Raw genomic sequence first — 23,904 nt, 5'->3', positions numbered from 1 at the left:
GACCTCCAGGCTGAAGCAGGTTTTAGAGTCACAGAAACTCCAGGGGCCCGGCCTGGGGACCATCTCAAAGCGAGCAGCTGCACCCCCTTTTCTTGCTGCCTCGCAAGCAGGCATGACGCTCACCCGATTTTAGGCAGGTTTAGAGATGCCATCTAGTCACAACAGACTGACTTTCTCTTCTTGAGGCCCGCAAGGCAAGCAGCTTGATTTCCTCATGAAAACACAGGAGGCAGGTAGACCAGCATAACCTGGAAATCACAACCTGGGAAGGTAACCGAAAGCCTTTCTACAAGAGTGGAGTTGTGACACAACGCCTTGGTCAGCCGGCCCAGAGCGAAGAAGCGGTCACTGCTTCCAGAGGACCCTGCCTTGCAGGCTGCTCGGGCCGGGCACCCAGAACCCCCGTGCACACGTGGGCACCAGCAGCTTCAGTGCTGTGTGACGACCGCTTGGCCCCCTGCCGCACGGTTGGTGGGTGGCGGCTGCTCCTCTGGGGCCCTTACAGGTCGTCCTGCTCAGCTCCTGGCAGCTCTGCTCTGTCTGGTGCACGGTTTACACGCCCTCTGTGTGCGTTAGCGCAGCGCGCCTTTGGGTTTCTGTTCCTGTTTCTTACAGCCAAAGCCCCAGCCCAGTCAAGGCTACCCTTTGCTCTGCCCACCTCCCTCTGACACAAGAAGACCTCCTGGGAGACAAGACGGAGTTTGCAGCACTTTTAATGCACAAAGCAACAGGTAAGAGGCTGGCTGGGCGACCAGCCTTCATTCCACAAAAAGCTCAAGTGCAGATACAGCCCAGTTGGGAAGTTACGGTTCACAGGGCCTTAGAGCCAAGAGCAGGAAACGCGGTTCTCTTGTCAGCCAAGGGAGTAAGGAGTCCATTTTCTGGGGATGAAAAAAATAAATGTTTCTAAAGCATGGCAGACACCCAGTCTTCAAGCAAGGACACAGACGAGCCCAAGCCAGGCGTTCCGGCAGGTTGCGTGGGGCCAGGCGGTGCCCGGGGGAAGGCCAGCCTATTCTGAGTGAGGCCGCCAGGGCGGGCGGCCGGCCGGCCCACTCGGCACTGGAGTCCACGCCAATTCCCATCACGCAGTCTGTCCTCCTTGCCTTTGATCGTCACAGCTTCCCCTGAACCCCTTGGTGCCTCCGAGATAAGCCAGTGACACCACAGCGGTCTCTGGGAGTCTGTGAACGTCCCTTCCCAGCTCTGTACAGCTTCTGGGCTCGGCTGCTTCGGCACCCTTCCCCTGACCACCACCCACCTGGTCCCGGCGCACGTGCACTCAGGTCTGCTCCGTGGCCTGGTGGTCCTGCAACACCGCCAGGGCCTCTTCGACCTGTGGGACACACGGGGGAGGGGTTGGTGCAGCTGCCCCAGCAGGGTCCTGGGAGAGCCCTGCCTCCCCGCCTTGGCCCACCGGACACGAGAAGGCCCGCGCCCAGCCCCGCCGCCCCCTCTGACTGTGCTCACTGGCTCCCATGGCAGAAACCCACGGCCACCTTCTACACTGCCAGACGGCTGGGGGAACCCTAACCCTTGGGCTGGGTCAGAACACAGCGCCCTGTCGCACAGTCTTGCCTGGGGAGCTGCAGGGAGGCCGCAGGGGCTGAAGTAGCCGGCCCCTCACTAAGGCCCTCTGCCACCTCCACATTCTGCGGGTGTTAGCTGATTTCAGCAAGAAGATACACTTCACCTGTCTAAGCAGCAGCCTACCAGCTCGCCTAGGAGAGGCCTTGATCCGTAACCCTCCTCTGCCCCCAGGCCTCCCCGCTCCTCGCAGGCTCCAGCCCACCTTGGCGCTGAGGGACTCTGGGGACTCCAGCAGGAGCAGCAGCTCCGAGTTGTCGATCTCCAGCAGCATGCCCGTGATCTTGCCAGCCAGCTGGGTGTGGACATTGTAGATGAGGGGGTAGAGACGCTCACCTGTGCGGAAGAGCCTCTGAGGCTTATGCACACACCTGGCGGACAGCCCGGGCATCCCAGGGCGGAGGTGGTATTGTGGAACGCAGCAGAGGGGGCATCCGGGTTTTTGTCCCAGAACTGCTCCCTCCAGGCGTGTCACTGAACACTCTTGGGGGCCTCTTCCCCAAGTGAGCATAGCCAACCCCGCCTTGGAGGCTAGTGTAAAGAATCAAATTTGACGGTACATGTAAAGTACACTGCATAGGCTCTGACACGAGGTTGGTTGCTGCTTTAAAGACTACTCTTGTTCATTTGGCAAGAAATCACTTGAAGGATCTCATTGAAATTCTAGACGGGATGCGATAATGCTGAACTTGACTTCTTGGAGGGACAGGGGAGCCAAGCACACAAGATAAACTTCCCTTCCACCACTGGGCACTTCGAGTGACGGGGCCTAGTGGTGGTGGTCAGCCAATCTGGGCAACGTGTGGAGGGTGCAGCCGGGGCTGGAGGTGCCTCCAGTGGTGGGGGAGGGCTTCTCCCACGAGGGGAGTGAAGATGTTTCCAGGGCACTGCTTACAGAGCCTTCTACCGCCATGAAGCCCATTTAGAATTTTTCTCTGGGGGTGGGTAGTAAAGTGGCAAAACCCCAAGCGAGCCGAGCAAACAATGGCGTGGTGGCATTGGGGGCCTTCCGAGAAGAGTCTGGAGGTCTAGGTGAAGGAAAGAGCCTGGGAACCAGAGCAAGCTCGCTCACTCATTCAGCAGGTAGCGGCCTCCTTAAGCGGGGCCCGCTACAGAGGCCGGGGTGGAGACGGACTGCACGGGAGATCAGGGGCCAGGGGGAACAATGTCTGTTTCCCAGGACACGTTTATGTTCTCCCTCCCTGCCGTGGGCACTGGGAGACCGATGAAACTCGGTGACAGCCTCTTCCCATCACGAGAGGTGTGAGGTACCACAGCACCCACCTTAGAGGCCATTTCCTGGCAGAAACCCAAGACCCTACCCTTCTGCTCCCCCTCCTGGCCCCTCATCTCCCCACGTCTGGGGTCTCTCCCAGCCTGAGTCGAAGCCACACAACAGCAGAGCTGGAAGAGATCTCGGGACCATCTGGTCTGACCAGGGTCTTAAGACAAGATGAACAGGGTCCTGGGAAGTAAAGGCCCTTTGGGCAAGTCCACCCGGCAGGTGGGTCAGCACGAGGCTGGGAACCTCGTCCCCACGTCTGGCCTCCACTCAAGGCACTTCCCACCAGGTAAGCCGGCTGGTGGCGCCCCCTTCCTGCTCCAGGGTCGAGGAACCAGCCACTCACCGATCATCTGCTTCTGCTCGTGCAGCGGCGCTGCGGCCAGCATGGACGCAGTCAGGGGCTCCTGTCCGGGGACACACACAGCAGGCTCCTGGACCTGCACATGGTGCCGGGGACACATCCCTTAACCACATGGATGGGCAAGGCCTCAAAACACTTACCCTCGTCGGGTGAGCACAGGCCTCCAGGAAGGCTCTAGAAGAGGGGGAGCAGGGGGCAAGGTATGGACAATCGGGCGGGACAGAATCCCTAACAAGGGCACAGTGGACTAGACGACAAAGTGACGTCCTAGTGCAGACGTGTTCCGTGGTGCTAGGAACCCTATGCGTGTTGTCAAGTGAAAGCCACACGTTACTGACCACCTGGTGCTACAGAAAGCACTTTTTAATCAGGTAGCTTTATGGCCGCATCCCCAGCATCATTTCTGACCCTTTCGCATCTTGGCAACTTTAAAACCATTTTGCTCTCTAAAGCCTCCTCTTGTTCATTTTGCAAGAAATAGTTTGAAGTATACCCACAGAAATTCTAGACAGGATCTGAAAATGCTGACTCGGAGAGTGTTTTAGGGGGCAGGAAGATAAATACACAGCTCTTAATTACAGAAGATATTTTCAGTTCTGTTCTGCAGAGTGATCACATCCTCGCTGCTTACTAAGTAAATACTAAGGAAACCCAAGTTAATTTTGGTAATAACCCAGGCGAAGCAAATTGTGATGAACAAACAAAATGTGATCCTGGTCTTTTTTCCCCTCTGTTAGTGGGTGGTGGGTGGGGATATCTCTTCTGATGGTACATGTTCATAAAGGAAACTTTACAAGCCAAGGATAGAAAGAAAACCAAGGCCCAGACAGGGCCGGCACCTTAGACAGGGTTCTGAGCCAAGCACCCCCAGAGCCCAAACTCAGTGGGCAGCTGGGCCAGCCTTACCCGGTGGGTGTTGTGTGTTGCCAAGGAACATCTGTGTGTCAGGAGAGGCCCCCTTGGTGAAGAGCATCCTGCCATACCGGGCCCTGTGGTCTGGGTACCGATGTTGGCTGTAAGAGATAAGCAGGGATGGTAAGGCCGACAGCAACCCAAAGGCATGACACCTCAAAAGCAGCATTCACGTAGAATCCCCAGCACCGAGTAAAGGGTCAGCACACAGGCGTGCAAACACCTGCCAAATGAAGGAACGGATGTTTGCCTTAGAGCCCAAACCTGCTCCCCCGTTCACAGCTGCCGCAGTACTTAGGTTCAGATCTGGTGCTGCGCCCCTGCACGTATGATCACTTTCACCCGCATAACACGACGGGAATACTGCTTTCACCTGGATTTTTTTTTTTTGGCCGTGCTGCGTGGCATGTGGGATCTTAGTTCCTCGACCAGGGATCGAACTCACGCCCCTTGCAGTGGAAGCTCAGAGTCTTAACCACTGGACCGCCAGGGAAGTCCCTCACCCAGATTTTAGACAAGAGGATACCAGGTACAGTAGGTAGCATGACCACAGAGAGTCAGCCCCGGAACTGGGTCGGGAGGACCCTGACCCCGGAGCCCACTGCACGGCCTCAGATGCCGGCACTGCCCTCCAAGGGGGCCAGCGGCAGGGTCACCGTGGAAGCCGGTTCTGACTCCCTGCCAGGAGCAAGCCCCTACCCACCACCGCACCCCCCCTCTGTTCCATTCCTCCCAGCCCTGCCCACACTCACCCACTCCCTGGGCGTGGGGCACCAGGCGCGGCACGTGGGTGGAGATCTGCCTGGCACTGCCGATGGGGAACGAGGGGCGCCGAGACACGGCTGCTGGCTGGACAACCGAGGCCGCAGGCGGGTAGGCGGCTTGCGGCATAGAGAACATGGAGAAAGTTTAGGTGGAGGGGGACAACCAGGCGGGCACTGCACCCTGACAGTTCTGGGGTGAGGAAGGGGATGGGAAGGGGAACCAGAACATTCTGCAGCAGATAAGAGGAGTGAATTCACTGGCAGACCCAGAACTCCAGGGGAGGGCGTTGGAAATCTGCAATTACAAAGCCAACTTCTGTCTACCCAGGACCCCAAGAAGCATAGGTACCAGGACCACAGAGCTTGGTCCCCCAGGGCAGCTTCAGGTCAGGGTGAATGTCACTCTTAGAGAAGGACCATTCATCAACAGTAGTGCCAAAGGAGTATTATTTTTTCAGCTTTGCAGGAATTTTCACCGTCACACATCAGGAGAGCCTTCGGAGCTCACGGAAGGTAACAGGCGTCTGTGTCTTTTACGGGCTCGGCCCTGTCCTTGGTGATTTACACACATCTCACTCAGGCCCACGTTCACAAAAGGAAACCGAGGCTCAGAGAGGTGACGTGACCCACCCAAATTAACACCCTGGGAAGTGGCAGAGCCAGGCTTGACCCCCAAGCTCGTGTCCTTAACCCACCGTGTTACACGCTGCCCCACGGGACCCATGTGGAGGGCAGGGGCTGGGTCACTCACACGAGGGTCTGGGTAGCTGGGCCGTCCACCTGGGGGCAGGCTGGACAGGTGGGCCAGAGCCATAGTATGGGGCCTGGGCTGGAGGCTGTGTGGGACAGAAAGACCTAGAGTGAGGGGGGCTGGCAGCAGGGGAGGTGAGAAACTGCATTCCCTCAGGGACACCACTATGGGAATTCCACTGTCCCCTACAGGGGACTGGTCATTATAGACCCACAAAGCTGGGGTTAAGGCTCCTGCTTCCCATATCAGGAGGTCCATTAGCCCTGACCCCTTCAGGGCAAGATCTCAGGCTCAATCCTTGCCCCTGATGATCAGTACTACTAGCCCAGTGACCTGGATAAAAGGGCGACAATCCCACTGTTACTTGTGCCAGCCTGAGGAACTGCTAAGGGGGAGGAATGTTCCCATCCTCGGAGCCATTCATCTTTCTACAGACATCTTTCTACTCCCTCCAGGTCACACAAGCTCCTTCCCCAAACCAGGCCCCTTAGAACATTAGCATACAGGAGAGATGTTAGCAGGCGTCCCACAAAAATGATCATCTAAGCTGGGGGAATGCTACGTACTCTGCCAGTTTGGGAAAGTCATGGTGCCTACTGGCATATCAGGATAGAAGAAGGTACATAGTAAAGAAATCAAGGCTTCTTTGGCTTAATGCAATATTTCCCCAACGTATTTGACTGCAGAGAATCTTTCAGCATAACATTCACGATTCTCTCCCAGATCGGGAAGCACTGCTTGACAGGGACAAAATTACCCCTGTTAGAGATGGGGTGACAACGGCCGCCTGCCGAGTGAGCTTCCAGCTGAAGCATGTTGGGAATCTCTGTCTGCCTGTGAAGCTCTGATCTTCCTGCCCCACCTGGCTGTCAGGGAAGGGATGCGGACAGGAGGTCACCTGGGGCGTAGCGGGCAGGAAGTAGCTGGCAGGCTGCTGGAAGGAGCCCAGGAGGGGGCTGCCCAGGGCCCGCATGGTGGAGAGGCGCTGCATGTACTGGTTGGTCAGGATGGCCTTCCGCTCCTCCTTGCGCTGGGCCAGTGCCACGTACAGTGGCTTGGTCCCCACGATGCGCCCGTTCATCTCTGTCACGGCCTTCGTCGCCTCTTCTGGAGAGGAAAAACACACAAAGCCAAACCCTTTGCTGTGGCCACCCTCTGTCATCACCTAAAAGCAAGACAAGACAAGGGCTGCTGGGGGTGGAGAAGGAAGACTCCCGGGGCCACGCTCCCCACCCCCTGGGGGGCCCAGCCCAGTACTGAGGGTACCCAGGAGAAACTGCGATTAAGGGGGGGGTCCTCTCTCACCCACACATTTACTGAGGCCCACAGTATGCCAGATGCCATCATCGGATGAATGGATAAAGAAGATGTGACACGCCTTCTTACTCGACAGGTGCAGCCACCTGAGCAGGGAGGCATGGCCACGCCCACTTTACAGGTGATGGAAGTGAGGCTCAGAGTGACTTGTCCAAGACCGGTCCACTTGCTAATGAGGGCTGCTCATCGTTTACTAGACCATTCCCCAAAATCAGGGAGAACAGCTGCATTTCAGAGTTAATTTTGATCTCTAAATTTTCCTTCTGAAAAGATCTTCCTAAGCGGTGATGGAAAGCCGGCTTAAATCGTTACTGTATCTGCCTTCGCCTGTGCGGCTAAAAGGAAGTGGGATGGTAGTTTGGGACAGGTTAATATCTAGGGGCAGGGTTCTTCGGCCAGGCTACAATCTTAAACCTTTCTGTAGGGGTCACTATAATGAAAACTCTGCATTTCAACTACTCCTCGGGTTTTATTTGTGAATTATGGACAAAGTAAGATGCTCTTAAGAGTTGTATTTCCTAGAGACTCCATGAAAGAGATTTGTATGGAATAGGAAAATAATTTGAATTTGTATTTTTGGTGCTTTATTGTGTTAATTTTCTTTGCGATAGAAACAAAATTCCTTACTATTATGGAGAAAAAAAAAAAAAAGAATGACTCACCTAGGCAGTGGGTCATACATTAGCCACAGCTCAAACCTAATGTACGGTGCTGGTAGACCTCCACTGCCTCGGCAAGGCACAGAGCCACATTCTTTAGGAGTCTGGGGAAGAGGTTCTTAGCCTTTTTTTAAAAAAAATTTTTATTAAAATAACCTTTCTATTGTGGAATGACTTTAGATTTATAGAAAAGTTGCAAAAATAGTACAGAGTTGCTGTATATCTTTCACCTAGCTTGACAAATGTACCATGTTAACAGTGGGACAGAACTACAGTACCGACTGATTGGTACAATACTATTATTATCTACGATGCTATTAACTGAACTGCAGATTTCATTTGGATTTTACTGGACTTTCTAACATTTTTCTCTTCAAGGATCCCATCCATATTGCATATACGATTCTTGATCTTTTTTTAGGGTTGAGACACTGGCCTGACTCCATGAGGACTTGAGCTGAGAACACTTTAAATCTGCTCTATTAGAGCCCATGCTCTAACATCAATGATTTTCAGCTGCACTTTGCTACTCATACAGGGGCCTCGACCTGAGCGTTCACAGATCCCCTCAGGGAGGTCAATGGATAGAATTCTGGAGGCCTGTGAACTCAGATGGGGGGAAAATGGCATCTTTATTTTTACATTAGCATTTCCTTCTATTTTGAATATAGGCAAAGAAAAAATACAGTAGCATTAGCTGTGCTTGTGACTTTGTCAAGAAGAATATTTTCATATCACATTAATTATTGCTGATCTCAAAATCTTTTAGGCTCATCACTACTTCACTAGATCTTATAGTTTTGTTTTTTGTTTTTTTTTACCTTTTTCAGCCATACCACGTGGCTTGTAGGATCCTACTTCCCTGACCAGTAATTGAACCCAGGCCCTCGGCAGTGAGAGCACGGAGTCCTAACCACTGGACTGCCAGGGAATTCCCCTAGATCTTATAGTTTGCTGCCTTAATAAAGCAGAACATATTTTAACAAATATATTTCAATCCAACTGTTTTTTGTAATCTTATGAGTTTTCTTTTATGCATTTAAACATATCCTCCATAGGATAAGGGGTCCATAGGCTTTATGAGACAGCCAAATTTTCTTGGCAAAAAAATACTGTCTTAGCAAATTAATAAGAACTTCTGTTAGGTAGTTTTAAAGAAGATAAAATTAGTACAACTAATACTTATGCAAGGACTTCCCTGGTGGTCCAGTGGTAAAGAATCCACCTTACAATGCAGGGGACACAGGTTCGAGCCCTATCAGGGAACTAAGATGCCACATGCCTCGGAGCAACTAAGCCCACATGCCACAACTACTGAGCCCACACGCCTCAACTAGAGAGCCCGTGCCTCAACAAGAGAGCCCACGTGCCACAACCTACAGAGTCCACGCACCCTGCAGCCCACACGCCACAACTAGAGAGAGAGAAAGCCGCACGCCGCAACTAGAAAGAAGCCTGCATGCCTCAGTGAAGATCTCCCGTGCCGCAACTAAGACCCAATGCAGCCTAAACAATAGAAAATAAATAAAATAAATAATAAAAAATACTCATGCAGAGCTTACTATGAACTTAATCTCTACAAAGTGCTTATAACACTATTATCTCATTTTCAATCACTATTTTATAAAATAGAAAATATATTAAATTTTATAAGTACATATAAACTTATGTAAAATTCCCATTTTATAACAAGATGGTCCACCCCACTCTGCGTCAACTCTTAAGCAATCCAGATTTTGTACAATTCCCTTCATTCAAGGGGTCCTCAAGGAGGTCAGTGAATCTCCTGAAATTATATGCAAGGTATGTGAACAACTAGATCATTATTTCACTACTTATCGTGGGCAGGTGCTCCACTTGCAGGCCTTTTAGTTCTCAGGACACCTCTAGAAGTAGATCATGTTGCTCCCATTTTACAGATGGGTAAAAAGGGTCCAAATGGCAATGTCACTTCCTTCAGGCTCTACAGGTAGTTAATGGTAGGACTGGGATTTAGACCTACTTCTGATTAACTTTAAAATCCCAGCTTCCAACCATAATACTACACCAAGTATGCATTTGCCAGGAAAGAGGGCCCAGAGCTTTTTATAAATCAGATTTATCAATTACTGATTGATAAATTTAATCAGATTTCCTGATGCTTAATTCACATGTCCCACAGCTCTCTGTCACTTTTTTGGGGAAAACGTCCTTAACTCAAAAATTATTAGAACCTCTTCCCCAAATACCAGGCTCCCTGAAGGACATTTTAAATTGAATTCAACAGGCAAAAGAACTTCTAGACCACGTCCTAAGAGCCCAACCATCACACCACACGTGCAGGTCCTCAGCCCCGTCACCCACACTGACCTCTTTGGAAAGTCCTTCATTCCCACCCGCAGCTCCCTACCTCCTCACAGTCAAGTCAAACGCTGCTGCCACTGCCACTTCTTATAGGAAGCCCTCCTTCCTGTTCTGCTGAGCTCCCGCAGCTCTGCCTCCTCCACTTACCCCAACCCCACCCCACCCTACAGCAGATTTGAGTTAGTGATGCATCCGACTTCCCCACTAGACTATAAGTTACTCAAGGGCAAGGACTACGTCTGACTTATTCCTGTATGCTTCCCACAGGGCCTGGCAAAACAGCAGGTGCTCAAGTATGGAATGAACGAACACTAGGTCTTCTTAAAATTACGTGGGGAGCTTTTAAAATTAAGATGCCCAGAGCTCTACATTCAGTTTCTCTGACTCGGGTGTCTATTTAAGAGCTCTCCGCGGTATTTTAATGAGAAGCCAGGGTTCAGAACCATCCAGGGAGCCCACCGCCCACCCTCATCTTATAGATAAGGCTCGGAAGACATCTGCTCAAGGTCACAGAGCCAACATCACATCTCTGGTGCTAGGAGGGCACACGGTAGCTGTTCAATACGTGGGGAAGAATGAGTGAAGAATGATGCAGCCCAAGCCTCTCATTTTCCAAATGGGGAAACTGAGGCCCGGAAAGGGGTTATGTCACCAGCCAAGGCCAGACAACAAAAGTCAATGGAAATTCTGAGACACAAACATCTGTAATCTGGCATACAGTAGGCACTCAATAAATGCTTGTTGCATGAACCTCGGTTACAGCGAGCCCCAGCAAGTCCAGCTGTGCGACTGGGACTGTATTTCTACCCTCTTCCCCTCCAGCCCAGACAAGGCTGCAGATGGACGACAGACTCCAATGGGGTCAGACCCAGCTCCCAAACTCCAGAAGGAGCAGCGCAGCACCAAATCCCTGGAAGCCCCGGGGCGGGGATGGGGGTGTGCGTGGGCAGTGAGGATGGGAGGGGAAGGCTACCGATCCCCTGTGGGTGCCCCCGGCCCTCACCTTGGCACTGGTGATCACTCCATAGGGAGAGAACTCTTTCCTCAGTTTCTCATCATCGATGGAGTCATCCAAGTTCTTCACATATAGGTTCACGCCCTAGAAGGAAAGGATACCTGCTAGATGTGCCCCTCCCCCTCCAAGCCCCAGAATGACTTGGGGTGGGGGGAGGGGCTTACATGGGCCAAGGGGGCACTGGAAGCCCCGCCCACCACGCCTCCAGTTCTCAGTCTCATGCAGCACCCCTGCACCTCACCCATCACTCAGCGAGTCCATCACCTGGAAGGTGCAGCCCCTCCCCACTCCCCGCATCTCTAAAGCCAAGTTCCCAGAAGCGGGATTGCTGGAGGAGGGAGTCGCATTCAGGGTTGCCCACACACAGACACTTTCACATCGAAGCAGCTGCCCCACAGGAAGCCTGTCCCTCACCTGGTAACGGGTCAGCCGGTCCTGCTTCATCTGCTCGAACCTGCGCTTCAGCTCATTCTGCCGCTCCACCCGCTTCTGGGCCCGGCCTACGTAGAGCAGCCGTCCACTCACCTCCCTCCCGTTCATGTCCATCACAGCCTGTGCAGAGAAGAGGCAGCCAGGGGGCTTGGTAACCACCCCCATGAGGCCTTGGCCTTAGCCCTGTCCTCCAGTCCCATCTTCTGGGCCCAGACGGGGCCACCTGCAAGCCAGGCTGGCCTTGTTAGCTGAGAATAATTAGTACCAGAATCCAGGCCATTTAAAGTGAATTCATTTTTTAAAAACATGGGACAGAATTTCAGAGTAAACTATAGAATTTTAAAAAATTGATTTGGGTTCTACTTGAAAAAGTGAAATTGAAACTTGCAAAGTTTCCCATGATTTAACATTTAGGTTCTAACTGTAACTACACACACGATTAGAACAAAGCAACAAGCATAATTCTTTCCAAAGGGCGTGATGGCGTAATCAAGATCCTTCATGTTGGGTTTCACAGCACAGAGAACCGTTTTTGCTATGAGGACTTTAGAAACATTTGCTTCTTAACCCTTGATTTTTCTTTTCTTCAGTTAACTGGCCTAAGCCTGCCACACCCCAAACCGTCAGTTGCTTTGATTGCATGAATTCCTACATCTTCTGCAAGACGTGCAATGTCTTAATCCATAAGGACCTACTGTATAGCACATAGAACTTGACTCAACACACTGTAATCACCGAAAAAGAATGTATAAGACTGGTAAGAATCTGAAAAAGAATATGTAGATATAGATGTCTCTGTGTAAGTGAATCAAGTTGCTATACACCAGAAAGAAACATAACATTGTAAATCAGCTATACTCCACTATAAAAATAAAGATAAATTATAAAAGAAAAAAGGGAGGGAGAGAGAAATTTTTACTAAATTTGTTCAGGGGCGGTGACCCAACCTGGTGTCACATAAAAAAAAAAAAAACAGACGTGCAATGTCTCTCTGCAATCCACTAATAATGAACTGAATCGGCATTGACTTATCTGCAAAAATCAGACCCACGTGAGTACTGACTCAAAGGTTTGGATTAGACATTGGTGTTAGGGAGGAGAAATATTTAAAAGGGAACTGACTTTTTAAGTGGTCAGTTCATTAGTAAATATTTTCATATAATGACTTGCTTCCCTACTTAACATGCAAACGTATGTAAATATATGTAAAAACACTCTGGGGGCCCAAGAACTGCCTGATCCGTAGCAGTCTTAAAGGTCATTGGCAGGGAACTTCCCTGGTCCAGCGGTAAAGAATCTCCCTTACAATGCAGGGAACGTGGGCTAGATCCCTGGTCAGGGAATTAAGACACCACATGCCAGTGGGGCAACTAAGCCCGTGCGCCACAACTACTGAGCCTGCACGCCTCAACTAGAGCCCGCGTGCCACAAACTACAGAGCCCACACACTCTAGACCCCGTGCGCCACAACAAAGGGCCTACGTGCTGCAACGAAAGATCCCGCATGCCTCAACGAAGATCCTGTGTGCCACAACTAAGACCCGACACAGCATAAAATAAATAAATAAATAAAAAATAAATCTTAAAAAAACCCGCAAAAAACAGGTCATTACCGAAGTCTCCAAGACCTTGGAGTCTACGGTTTCCCCTGCCAGCTTCACTGCTCTACTCCAACTTGTCATTTTATAGTTGGGGCAACCAAAGTCTACAGAGAGGGTGGGACATGTCCAAGGAGACACAAGAAGTTACCTTTCAAAGGAGCCCTTTACTTAAGAACGAAACTTCAGGGCCAGAAAGAGTTGGTTCTAATCCCAGTGCTCTCTCCTCCTAGCTACAAGCTGGTGGAACCTGATAACCACAGTAGAGCCCACACTGGTGGGAGGAGACAGGACAGTGTCTGCAAAATCAGGTGGCACCTTGCCTGTGGTAAGTGCTCAGTGAGAAGTGGCTGCTATCGAGGTGGCCCCAGGATCCAGGTCTCCATCCAGAATCCACTATGAGCTGAGCTCTCCCATGACCAGTGATCTTAATGGGGCAGGAGCTACGGAAAGAGCTTCACGGTGGGAGGCAAGATCGGACATTATCCCTGCTTTGTTACTCACGCGGTGACCTTGTACCGTTCCCTTGCTCAGTAGATATGTATCTGGTACCTACCAGCAGTGAAATGCTAGAGATTTAATGGTGACATGAGACCCAGCCCCTGCCCTCGGTTCTATCCGTGGAGATCTGAGCTAATGATGGAGACAGACAGGAGGGGCACCTTGTCAGAAGCACTGAGGACAGGAAGAGGTGGCTTCCTGAAGGAGGGAAAAGTATAAGCTGAGACCCGTCAATTATCTACAGCTGCGTGTCCAACATGGCAACCACTTGTTGCACGCAGCTACTGAACACTTGAGAAACGGCTAGTCTGCACGGACAGGGACAAGAGGCACCAGATTTCAAAGACGCAGTACAAAAAAGGGACTGTAAAAATCTCAGTTTTTATCAATGTAAATATTACATCACAATCAATTATACCAACATTATACCACATTGAAGTGATAATTTGAATAAGTTAAATAAAATATATTATTAAAGTTGCAGGGGTTTTTTCACCCTTTTTAATGTGGCTACTGCACAATTTTGAACGGCACATGTGGCTCATGTTACATTTCTATTGGACAGCATTGGTCTAAAGAGTAGGGGAGGGGAAGTGTTTTGAGAAAACAATATGTTCAAAGTCTTGGAAGCAAGAAATAACACGGCACTCCCCCTCCCTGGCCTCAATCCCACGATCAATTCAACAAGAGGGTGATGGCTGTCTCAAAGGCCCCTAGTAGCTCCCAGGCTGCAAGATTCTATGAAAAGCCAGCCAGCCTCAGGCTATGGAAGCAACCGGAGGAGGCTGAAGGGTCTGCCTTCACCCCAGGCAGGAAGGGCCCTGGCTTGTGTGGACCCATGCTGGGGAGGGACTATTTCCTCCACAGGCAGCTGGAGCCCTCTGCTCCTGATCTCCCTTCTTCCTAGTCCTGGCTCCGCACCTCCTCCAAGAAACAGGGCCATAGGGAGGTTCCTACCTTCTGGGCTTCCTCATGCGTCTCAAAGTTGACAAAGCCAAAGCCGCGGGAGTGGCCGCCGTCATCCCTCATCACCTTGACACTCAGTATCTTCCCTAGGAAGGGCAACCTGTCTCAAAGGGGAGTCGGGCAAGCCCTGAGATGTCCCCTCCCTTCTCCCAAGTCTTCAGGAAGCCCCAGGGGGCACCCAAGCTGGGAGTAGAAGAGAAGTGATCCCCAACTCCCTTGGGGAACACGCCCACCAAACTGGGAGAAGAGGTCCTGCAGGCACTGCTCATCCACGTCCACGTGGAGGTTCTTCACGTAGATATTGGTGAACTCCATGGCCCGAGCTCCCAGCTCTGCATCCCGCTCCCGTCGGGGCTTGAAGTGGCCAACGAAGCTGTGGACACGCCAACAGGGTAGGCAGCTGCCTATGGCTGCCGTCGGCCACCCCCATCCCTGCCCCGGCCCACCCAGTAAGCCTGGGTCGCTTGAGTCAATTGCCGCTGGCCTCCAGGATCTCTGTACCCCTCATCAAGGGACTGGGCAGGGCAATGCTCCTTAGATGGCATACATCTAAGGACTGACCACTTCCAACAGCCAAGCTTCTATGTTCCAGCGTAAGGTTAAGATGACTTCATTCTTGGGGCAAATGCACAGGATCTCCTACTGCAAATGAGGCAGCTGAGTGCTCAGGAGATAAGAGCACAAATCTGGGAGTCACACAGACAAGGGCTTGAATCCTCGGTCTGCAGTTACCAAGCTGTGTGACCCTGGGCAAGTTACTTAACCTCTCTGAGCCTCAGTGTTCATTCCTGTAAAACTGGGGATCAAACTCACATCACAGGGATTTGCTTATTCATTTAACACATACTGGGTGCAGTGGCTGTGAGAGAACCAGATGTGGTTTATGCCAGTATTGCTGGGGTGGGGGAGGGGGGCACTGAAATCATTTAAATACATTATGAATTTTAAAAATTGTAATTTCCAAGTCCACATAAACACATCTAGGAAAGTATCCTAGATTAAGAAAAACAAAGCAAGCATAAGAAAATTTGATGGTACCTATAAAACAGCGGTCCCCAACTTTTTTGGCACCAGGGACCGGTTTTGTGGAAGACAATTTTTCCACGGACAGGGGTGGGGATGATTTGGGCGGTAATGCGAGCAATGGGGGGATGGTTCAGGTGGTAATGCTATCGATGGGGAGCGGCAGATGAAGCTTCCCTCACTCACCCACCACTCACCTCCTGCTGTGCAGCCCGGTTCCTAACAGGCCGCAGACCACTACCGGTTCGCGGCCCGGGGGTTGGGGACCCGATATAAGACATTTAGCACAAACGAGTGATAGATGACACCAAAAATTGAAGGAAACTGAGTGACAAAGGAAAACAGGCAAACTGAAAGCTGACAAAGATAGAAACACACTTCTAGAGAACTGGGAAAAGCCCATCAAAGTTCTGGTTCACTGACAGGAGGCTACCCTGAGAACCTCTGGACAAAATGACTCTGGGTGCATCTGCCACCCCAAAGCTTCCTCCACTGCTCAGTCTCGGGCATGGGGCTGGGCCATCTGATGGGCAGAATCAGAACTGGGGGAGGCAACAGCCAGAGCAGATTCTCTCCAGCATCTGCACCTCAACTTTCCCATCTATAAAGTGGGGATGATGCCAAACTTAAAGGCATGAAAATGGCAGGCTAAGCATATGCCAACCTTCCTTCCTGTCCCCAGATCTCAGGAAACAAAAGGTTTAATAAAATTCACAGCCATGCTGAGAAGGTTGGAAAACAGACAAAAATCACTCTGTCCACTGATGATGTGGCCATTAGCTGTTCCTGCTAGAATTTCTAAAGCATCGCCCCATTTGCCACTCAGAACTCCTCTAATGCATCCCAGCAGCCCCATGTTGTACTTGAGGAAAGGGAGTCCCTGGGAGATGGAGCAACACGTCCGAGGTCATACTGCCAGGAAGAGTACCAGCAGCTGCTCAGTGCCAGGCGCCCATTAGACGGTGGGCGGGTCCTAAGTTGGTGGTACCGTGATTCTGCTCCTTTAGCCCTGGCGCCACCCACATCCCACCACTCACACTTTGCGGTCATTCAGCAGCATCCCGTTCATGGTGCTGATGGCGTTCTGTGCAGCCTCGTGGGTCTCAAAATGCACAAAGCCAAAGCCTCGGGAGCCATGATCATCACACACCACCTGGGCCACAGGGAAACAGGACATGAAGAGCATCCAACAGAGAACAAGAATGGCAACGGCAATAACGACTAACATCTGAGTGCTTGCTCTGTGCCTGTGAAGACAATCCTATCTCGCACAACAGCCCTATTTTAGAGATGGAAAACGAAAGCTCAAAGAGGTCAATCTACTTGCTTAAGATCACACAGTAAGGAGGGATAGAGTCCTCAAACTGAACACAGATCTCATCTATACCACAGACCAGCTTTTAATGATCTTCCTAAAGCAATGGATAAAAGGATTAGATTCCAGCCACCTTCCCCCCTTTCTGCATCTTCGTTTCTAACTGCAAGTTAGAAACAACCCGAGATCCATCCAGAGGAGACTGGTTAAGTAAATTACAGTATATTCATCTTGGTCTGCTGTATGTGCATAGTTGAAGAGAATGTGGTAGATTTCACGGCTGGCAGGGTGACCTGTAAGGTATACTGTTAAGTGGGGGGAAAAATCAAGCCCATTTGGGTTAAAGTGGGCATCTATGCTTTTGAGAAACCTTTTGGCATTTTTTGGTAACATTCAATTGTGTTTCCGCTAACACAAGAAATACATATTTAGGGGAAACTTTTGGAAAGTGAGAGCGAGAGAGACAAAGAAATAGAGAAAGATTGAGAAAGTGAGGAAGAGAGGGGAAAGAAAGAAGGAAGGAAAGCAGGAAGAGAGAAAGTGTGGGATGGTTATTATTATTTTTCACTTATATACCATTTTTAAAAGGTTACTTTCCATTTACAGTGATTACAAAATATTGGCTCGATTCCCTGTGTTGTACAATACATCCTGGAGCCTATCTTTTTTTTTTTTTTTTTTTTTTTGCGGTACGCAGGTTTCTCACTGTTGTGGCCTCTCCCGCTGCGGAGCACAGGCTCCGGACGCACAGGCTCAGCGGCCATGGCTCACGGGCCCAGCCGCTCCGCGGCATGTGGGATCTTCCCGGACCGGGGCACGAACCCGTGTCCCCTGCATCGGCAGGCGGACTCTCAACCACTGCGCCACCAGAGAAGCCCTGGAGCCTATCTTAAACCCAATAGTTTGTACCTCCCACTCCCCGTCCCCTATATTGCCCCTCGTCCTCCTCCCCACTGGTAACCACTAGTTTGTTCTCTGTATCTGTCCTCTGTATTCGTGAGTCTGCTTCTTTTTTTAATTATATTCACTCGTCTGCTGTAATTTTTAGATTCCACATATAAGTGATATCATATAGTGTTTGTCTTTCTCTGTCTGACTTATTTCACTTAGCATAATGCCCTCCAAGTCCATCCACATTGCTGCAAATGGCAAAATTTCATTCTTTTTTTTATGGCTGAGTAGTATTCCACTGTATATATAAACCACATTGTCTTCATCTATTCATCCATTGATGGACACTTAGGTTGCTTCCATATCTTGGCAGGGAAATTTTTAAAACAGACACACACAAAACTGTTAATAATTATTTCCGGGAACTAGAGTTGAAAGCGACGAAAGCTTTTTTACTTTATTCCTTTCCAGGTTGTTTAAACTTTACCAATTAATCTATTATTTCAACAGCAAACTTGTTTCAAATTTTGAAAAGACCCACAAACATACTACCCCCATTCTGTAGGGCTCCCAACTCAAGTTAGGACAGACCTCGTGAATGGGAAAGATCTTCAGTTCACAGAGTTCCTGTCCCTCTGGCTGAACTTGCACTAAGACCCCTAATGACCATCTCATGGGGTCCACGGCTCCACTCATCCCTGCAGCCACCGCCCCGGCTCAACTAAGTGACATTTTCTGCCTCGACCACCACCCCAGCCTCCCAACCCAGCTTCTGGGCTGACCACTGGGACGCTTTTTCCAAAATGTAACTGTGATCATGTCCCTCTGGGAATAATCTCCAGTAGCTCCTACAATCCACAGAACTATACCAACGTGGCATTGAGGCTCTCCAATTGGCCCTTCACGAGTCCTGCTTCCAAGTCCACACCCAACACGCACCCCTCCAGCCCCAAGCAGGGTCCCTCTGCTTTCAACTCAAGCCCAGGCCTGTCATTCAGATTTAATCACATTGACTGGGTTCCACTCTGTGCCAAGCACCTGCTAAGGGCATCACATACTGTTATATTTGTCATCAGAACCCTTCCAGGCAGTTCTTAACCTCTGAGCCCCAGCTGCCCGACTGGGGAAAATGGGAAAAAATGACTTGTCCGAGGTCGGCCAGCCAGCAGAAGTAACTATTTGATTCCTGTAGATGCCTAATGAGATGCTCGCTACTCTTTCGAGGGCTATCTATATTGTGAAGATTATGTGAGTTAATATATATTCACAGCCACCCTAAGAGGTAGGTTCTACCACTGCCCCCCTTATAGAGAGGAAACTGAGGTATGGAGAGGTTAAACAACCAGCCCAAGGCCACACTGCCAGGAAGTGGAAGAGGCAGGATTTGAACCCAGGACACTTGGCCCCAAAGTCCAAGGTCTGGCTGACTATGTCATGCTGACTCTCTGCTCGGTAGGCTGGGCTGATCTTTGAACTTGAGTGGCGTGACCCCAAGCCTAGTGGAGTTCCACAGTGCCTCAGAAACCTTTCCTCAGCCCCAGGGCACTCTCCTTTCTGGGTCTTTGACTCCCCGGATCCCCATGCATTCCCCTCAGAGCCCAATGTCCAGCTGTTCCTAAAAGTCTCACCATCTCCAACCAGTCTGAGAGCACTTGGTAGCACGCAAGGAATAGTTCTAACACAGAGGGAGGCATCACTCCCAACCTCTCCCCCTACCCCTGCCATCTCCCCAGAAGGGTGGACATGCCAGAGGCTATAGGGTAACCGACCAGCCATCCTCATAAAACCTAAAAGCAAACACCAGGGGAACGGACCACACTGAACGCCTTGTACCTAACCAGGCCCATAACAGGGCTTCACTAGGCCTGCAAAGACTTGCCCGAGTCTCACAGAACTTTCTGTCCAATCCTCAGTGGCCCAGAGGAAGCCTCAAGGCCTGGATAATGGGAACAGACATACTGTTCCCTGTTAAGTTAGCTTCACCTAAGCCAGCAAACCCATTGGTTCAGATCCTGCCTTGGCCACTGACCTCCCACCCCTATAATATATAACTGTGAACAAGTAACACCAACTCTGAGCCTCTCCGCCCTCCAGGGTAACTCCGGGATCCTCCTGTTTGCATCTTAAGAGGACATTTTGGGAAATTCTGTGAGGATGTGTATGCAGAAAATCTAGCACATAGAAAGTTCTGGATAAATCTGCTGTTATCACTGTAAGAACCTAGCACACAGTTAAGACTCTCTCTCTTTTCCATTGATCCTCAAAGAAAGGAAACAGCCCTTTCTGTCTATCATGGCATGCCCTTCGCAGCTGCTGCACCTCCTCCAGTCTGTTTGCCCCTCTGAGTCACAGGGATATCCCCTCACTCACAGGGAGGTGGTGAGGCCTCACTTGAGAACTGCAGGACTGTGCCTAGCACATAGTAGGAGTCAAGGAAGAGTTCTAACACAGAGGATGCCATCACTCCCCATCCCCCCTGCTGCCTCCCCAGAAGGCTGGACATGCCAAAGGCTGCAGGGTAACTGACCAGCCACCCTTATAAAATCTAGCGGGCAAAACACCCAGGGTTAAGCCTTGTCAGGACAGACTGATCTGCTGCATGGCCCCTGACCCTCAACTACAAAGTCAGAGAAATGATCACAGCCCTTCCCAAATGATGATACAGCCATTAGCTCAACAAATATTTATTGAGCACCTACTATGTTTTCACATCTCAGGTACTTGGATACAGTGGTGAATAAGAACAAGATCCCTACTCCTAGGAAACTTCCATTCTATTATAAGAGAAATGTTACAGACAAGGTCTGGTCCATTGCCATCATGGCCTTCCTGTATCTACTTGCTTTCTCCTATAATTTCTACTGCCCTCTCATTCTGAATTCGGGCTGTTCTCATGACTTACTTTGGTCAGTAGAACGCAACAAAATGACAGTGTGCTAGTTCTGAACCTAGGTCTCAAGAGGCCAGGTGAGCTTCCACTCTGTCTCCTGGGACCCTGCTACTGCCATGAGAATAGCCTGGGCTAGCCTGCTGGAGGATGAAAGCCCACAGGGAGGAAAGCCGAGTCGGTCCAGCTGACAACCACCCACTCCCTAGAAGCAAAGCCATCCAGCTGTCAGTGGGCAAACAAAGGAACCCAGCCAAGAGCAGAAGAACTGCTCGGCTGAACTCAGCCCCAACCGCCAACGGTTGAATTACGAGCGGAATAAATCACAGTTGTTGACAGCCACGAAGTTAGGAGGTGGTTACACAGCAAGAGCCAGCTGATACGTAGGTGACCGCTACAGCTGAGAACAACTACCATTCAGGTGCTTGCTGAACCTGGCTCTTTACCGATGAGGTGCTGCTTGGTATCCCTCTACCACCACACAGGTGTCTAACACAGACCCCCCCCCAAGAGGCACACCCACCTTGCAAGAGAGGATGTTCCCAAAGGTGGAGAAGGTGTCGTACAAGGCCTTGTTGTCAATGGAGTCTTCCAGGTTCTTGATGAAGATGTTGCCGACACCCGACTTGCGAAGTCCTGGGTCTCGTTGGGACCACATGATGCGGATGGGCTGGCCTTTGATCACCTCAAAGTTCATTGTGTCCAGTGCCCGCTCCGCTGGACAAGAGGAGAGAAAGGAGCTAGTGAAGGGGATTTTCTTTCCCTGAGCCCCAAGGAGCGTAGTTGGGAACTGAGCCAAAAAAGAAAAAAGAAAAGAGCCACTGTCTGGGTCTCACTTGGGATAAGAGCTTGAAGCCTCAGGAGGGATAAACAGAAAGAATTCATGTGTGTGGTGCTCCTCCCACCTTCCAGGTAGGATCTCCTTCAACTCTTCACCATAATGACGTGAGCAGGAATTCCTATCCCCATTTTACAGAAGAGCAAACTGAGGCTCAGAAAGGGGAAAGATCAGGAGGGTCCCTATGACAAGGGTGGCAGCAGTTTGAGGAAACTGAAGCTCAGAGGTGCTGAGCAGCAGAGTTGAGATTTGATCCCAAGGAAATATGGCTTTCGGGGCAGTGAACATCACCTCTCTGAGCCCACTTCTACACCTGTAAAGAGGGGATGATGACAATATTACCCACCTTTCTCCATCTAACAAAGGGAGAGAATACCACCTGCCTCCAGGTTGTCAGACAGACTGAAAATTAAATAAGGTGTGCAAGGCGCCTTGTACTTTGTGCCTGGCACAAAATAGGTGTCTGGTAAACAGTAGTATGTCTAAAAACAACAGCCTATGCCCACCCTTCTGTCAGGTGGTATGCTGTCCCCTGCTTCAGGGACACCTCTGGTTTCAGAGGGTTTGGAGGGGAACTGTGGAATACTCAGTGGGCAAGTTTCAAGAAGTCTGGGTTTTCCACCTAGTCCTGCCATAAACATCCAGGAGTAAAATCCTTCTGCTGTCTGGAGCTCAGTTTCTCCATCTATGAAGTCTGGCAAAAAGGTCAGGTTGCACAGGGCTTGGAGGAAGATGGCAAGAGGCAGTGGGTGGGTAAAGCAGAGCAGAGGGGAAGGCTCCCAGGAATCCAGCTCTACCACCTGCTGGGAAACCGGCAGAACCATCACAGCAAACTCCCAGATCAGGGAACCTCCCCATCCTCCCAGGAGACTCAGAGTAAAGGCACCCGCTTTTGGACTTGGCTGGGGCAGGTTTTTTTGGTTATACTTCTGGAGTCTTACACCTGAACGCTATAGTTATTATGATTTTTCTTGGGTTAGTACTTACCGAGGGCTTACAATGTACCACGTGTTACAGGTGCTACTTCATAGACAAAGCCCTCCATTCCTTCCATGCTACTGGGTAATAACGCTTAGCCCCACTTTACAGATGAAGAGATGCCAAGCCTGAAATCTTGCTCAAGCTCGCACCCTAGTGGCAGAGCTCCAACAAAACCCTGCGCTCTAATCTCTCTCCTCTCCACTCAACACCTAGCTGACAAGCTCTGATCTAAACCTATCAGCTCCGAGAAACGGGTCGTGGAGCCTGGAGCGCAGGCAGCTTTTCTCGGTTCCCGAAGGTGGAGGCGCCTGGTGCAGACCTCGGGTCCGGCTGCCGGGAAAGGCCACAGCCCGAGGCTGAGCTCTCCCGGCTGCCCCGCTCATCACCCGTGTCTTCTCGGGCATCTTCCTCACCGGGTGCTTTCAATTGCTCATCCTCCCAATCACTCTACAAAGCAGGTACCTCCCCCCTTTTGCAGACAGGCAACTGAAGCTCAGAATGATTCATTTGTTCAAAACCGCACAGCTGCCGGCTTTCTAATCCCAGGTCTGGCTGACCCCAAAGCCCTTGGCTGTTTTCACTGTCTTAACAGCTCTTCCGGAAAACGGAGCACCAGTAAAACACAGTAGGAGCACACTAACTGCTAGTTCCTGTCCCCGGGGCCTTTCGGAGCCCCTTCCAAGGCCTTGTATCTCTGGACCTCAGTTTCCCTGGCTGCAAAATGGAAGATTTTGCAGGATTAGCCAGAGATGAAAGCGCGCGCGGGTGGCTGGGATGCTGTCTGCCTGTCTGTAGGTGGGTCGGTCCGCCCCCCTCCCCCAGGGGCTCACCGTCGGCCGGCTGCTGGAAGTTGATGTAGGCGTAGCCCAGCGAGCGGCGGGTGGCCACGTCGCGGCACACACGGATGGACAGGATGGGGCCAGCGGGCGAGAACTTCTCGTAGAGCATGGCCTCAGTCACGTCGGGGTGCAGGTCGCCCGCGTAGAGCGAGGCGAGCGGGTAACCCGGGCCGCTGGAGTTCATGGTGGGCGCGCGGCCCCGCGCTCGGCGCCCACGTGCGCTCACCCCGGCAGCGGGGGCGCGCGGGGCGGCCGGGTTCTTCCCACCCCCTTCTGCCCCTGGCCTTTACCTCCCCCGCCGCCCCGCGCGCCAATCGCGGGCGCGCTCGGACCCCGCCCCGCACCTGGGACCCCTCAGCCTTCTGGAGGCCCCAGGTGGGGGGCATCTCTGCCCCCGCGATGGGAGGCGGGGAGAGCCCTCACCTGGCCCCGGGTAGGGCTGCGGGTACGTGGGGGGAGCTCCGAGCCGGCGCCGAGAGGGCGGGGATACCACGGTAGGAGACCTGGGTTCTAATCCCCATTAGTCATTGTTCTCCTGCGCCCGTTTCCCTTCTCCGTGGAGTTAGGATTCCCTTTACACAAGGATTAAAGGCGAGCGTGGGCTCTCTGCACGTTTCACACGCAAACGGGAAAATTGCG

At 51.2% G+C, this 23,904-nt stretch overlaps 1 protein-coding gene across 4 annotated transcripts; it reads right to left on the bottom strand.

Annotated features, from left to right (window-relative positions):
* Positions 1–703: 703 nt before the first annotated feature.
* Positions 704–23,554, bottom strand: PABPC1L (poly(A) binding protein cytoplasmic 1 like). 4 transcript variants are annotated; one of them, XM_060285098.1, is made up of 15 exons: positions 23,257–23,554; positions 21,131–21,324; positions 16,552–16,667; positions 14,725–14,864; positions 14,483–14,577; positions 11,409–11,546; positions 10,983–11,078; positions 6,418–6,825; positions 5,661–5,745; positions 4,898–5,026; positions 4,140–4,246; positions 3,216–3,309; positions 1,793–1,923; positions 1,262–1,336; positions 704–881 (listed from the first exon to the last, which is right to left on the bottom strand). In XM_060285098.1, exons 1-14 carry the CDS (start codon positions 23,447–23,449, stop codon positions 1,283–1,285), a joined length of 1,980 nt encoding a protein of 659 aa, XP_060141081.1. In that variant the 5' UTR covers positions 23,450–23,554; the 3' UTR covers positions 704–881; positions 1,262–1,282. The 4 variants fall into 4 exon arrangements, 3 of the variants coding, with proteins under 3 accessions (XP_060141081.1, XP_030699434.1, XP_030699435.1); XM_030843574.2 differs by having other exon boundaries at positions 6,559–6,825; XR_009559081.1 differs by having other exon boundaries at positions 1,262–1,923; positions 6,559–6,825.
* Positions 23,555–23,904: the final 350 nt, after the last annotated feature.

This window comes from Globicephala melas, chromosome 15 (assembly GCF_963455315.2).
Source record: "Globicephala melas chromosome 15, mGloMel1.2, whole genome shotgun sequence".
Classification (NCBI taxonomy): domain Eukaryota; kingdom Metazoa; phylum Chordata; class Mammalia; order Artiodactyla; family Delphinidae; genus Globicephala; species Globicephala melas.
The sequence above is the reverse complement of the archived record's forward strand: the minus strand, read 5'-3'. Positions and strand labels throughout refer to the sequence as shown.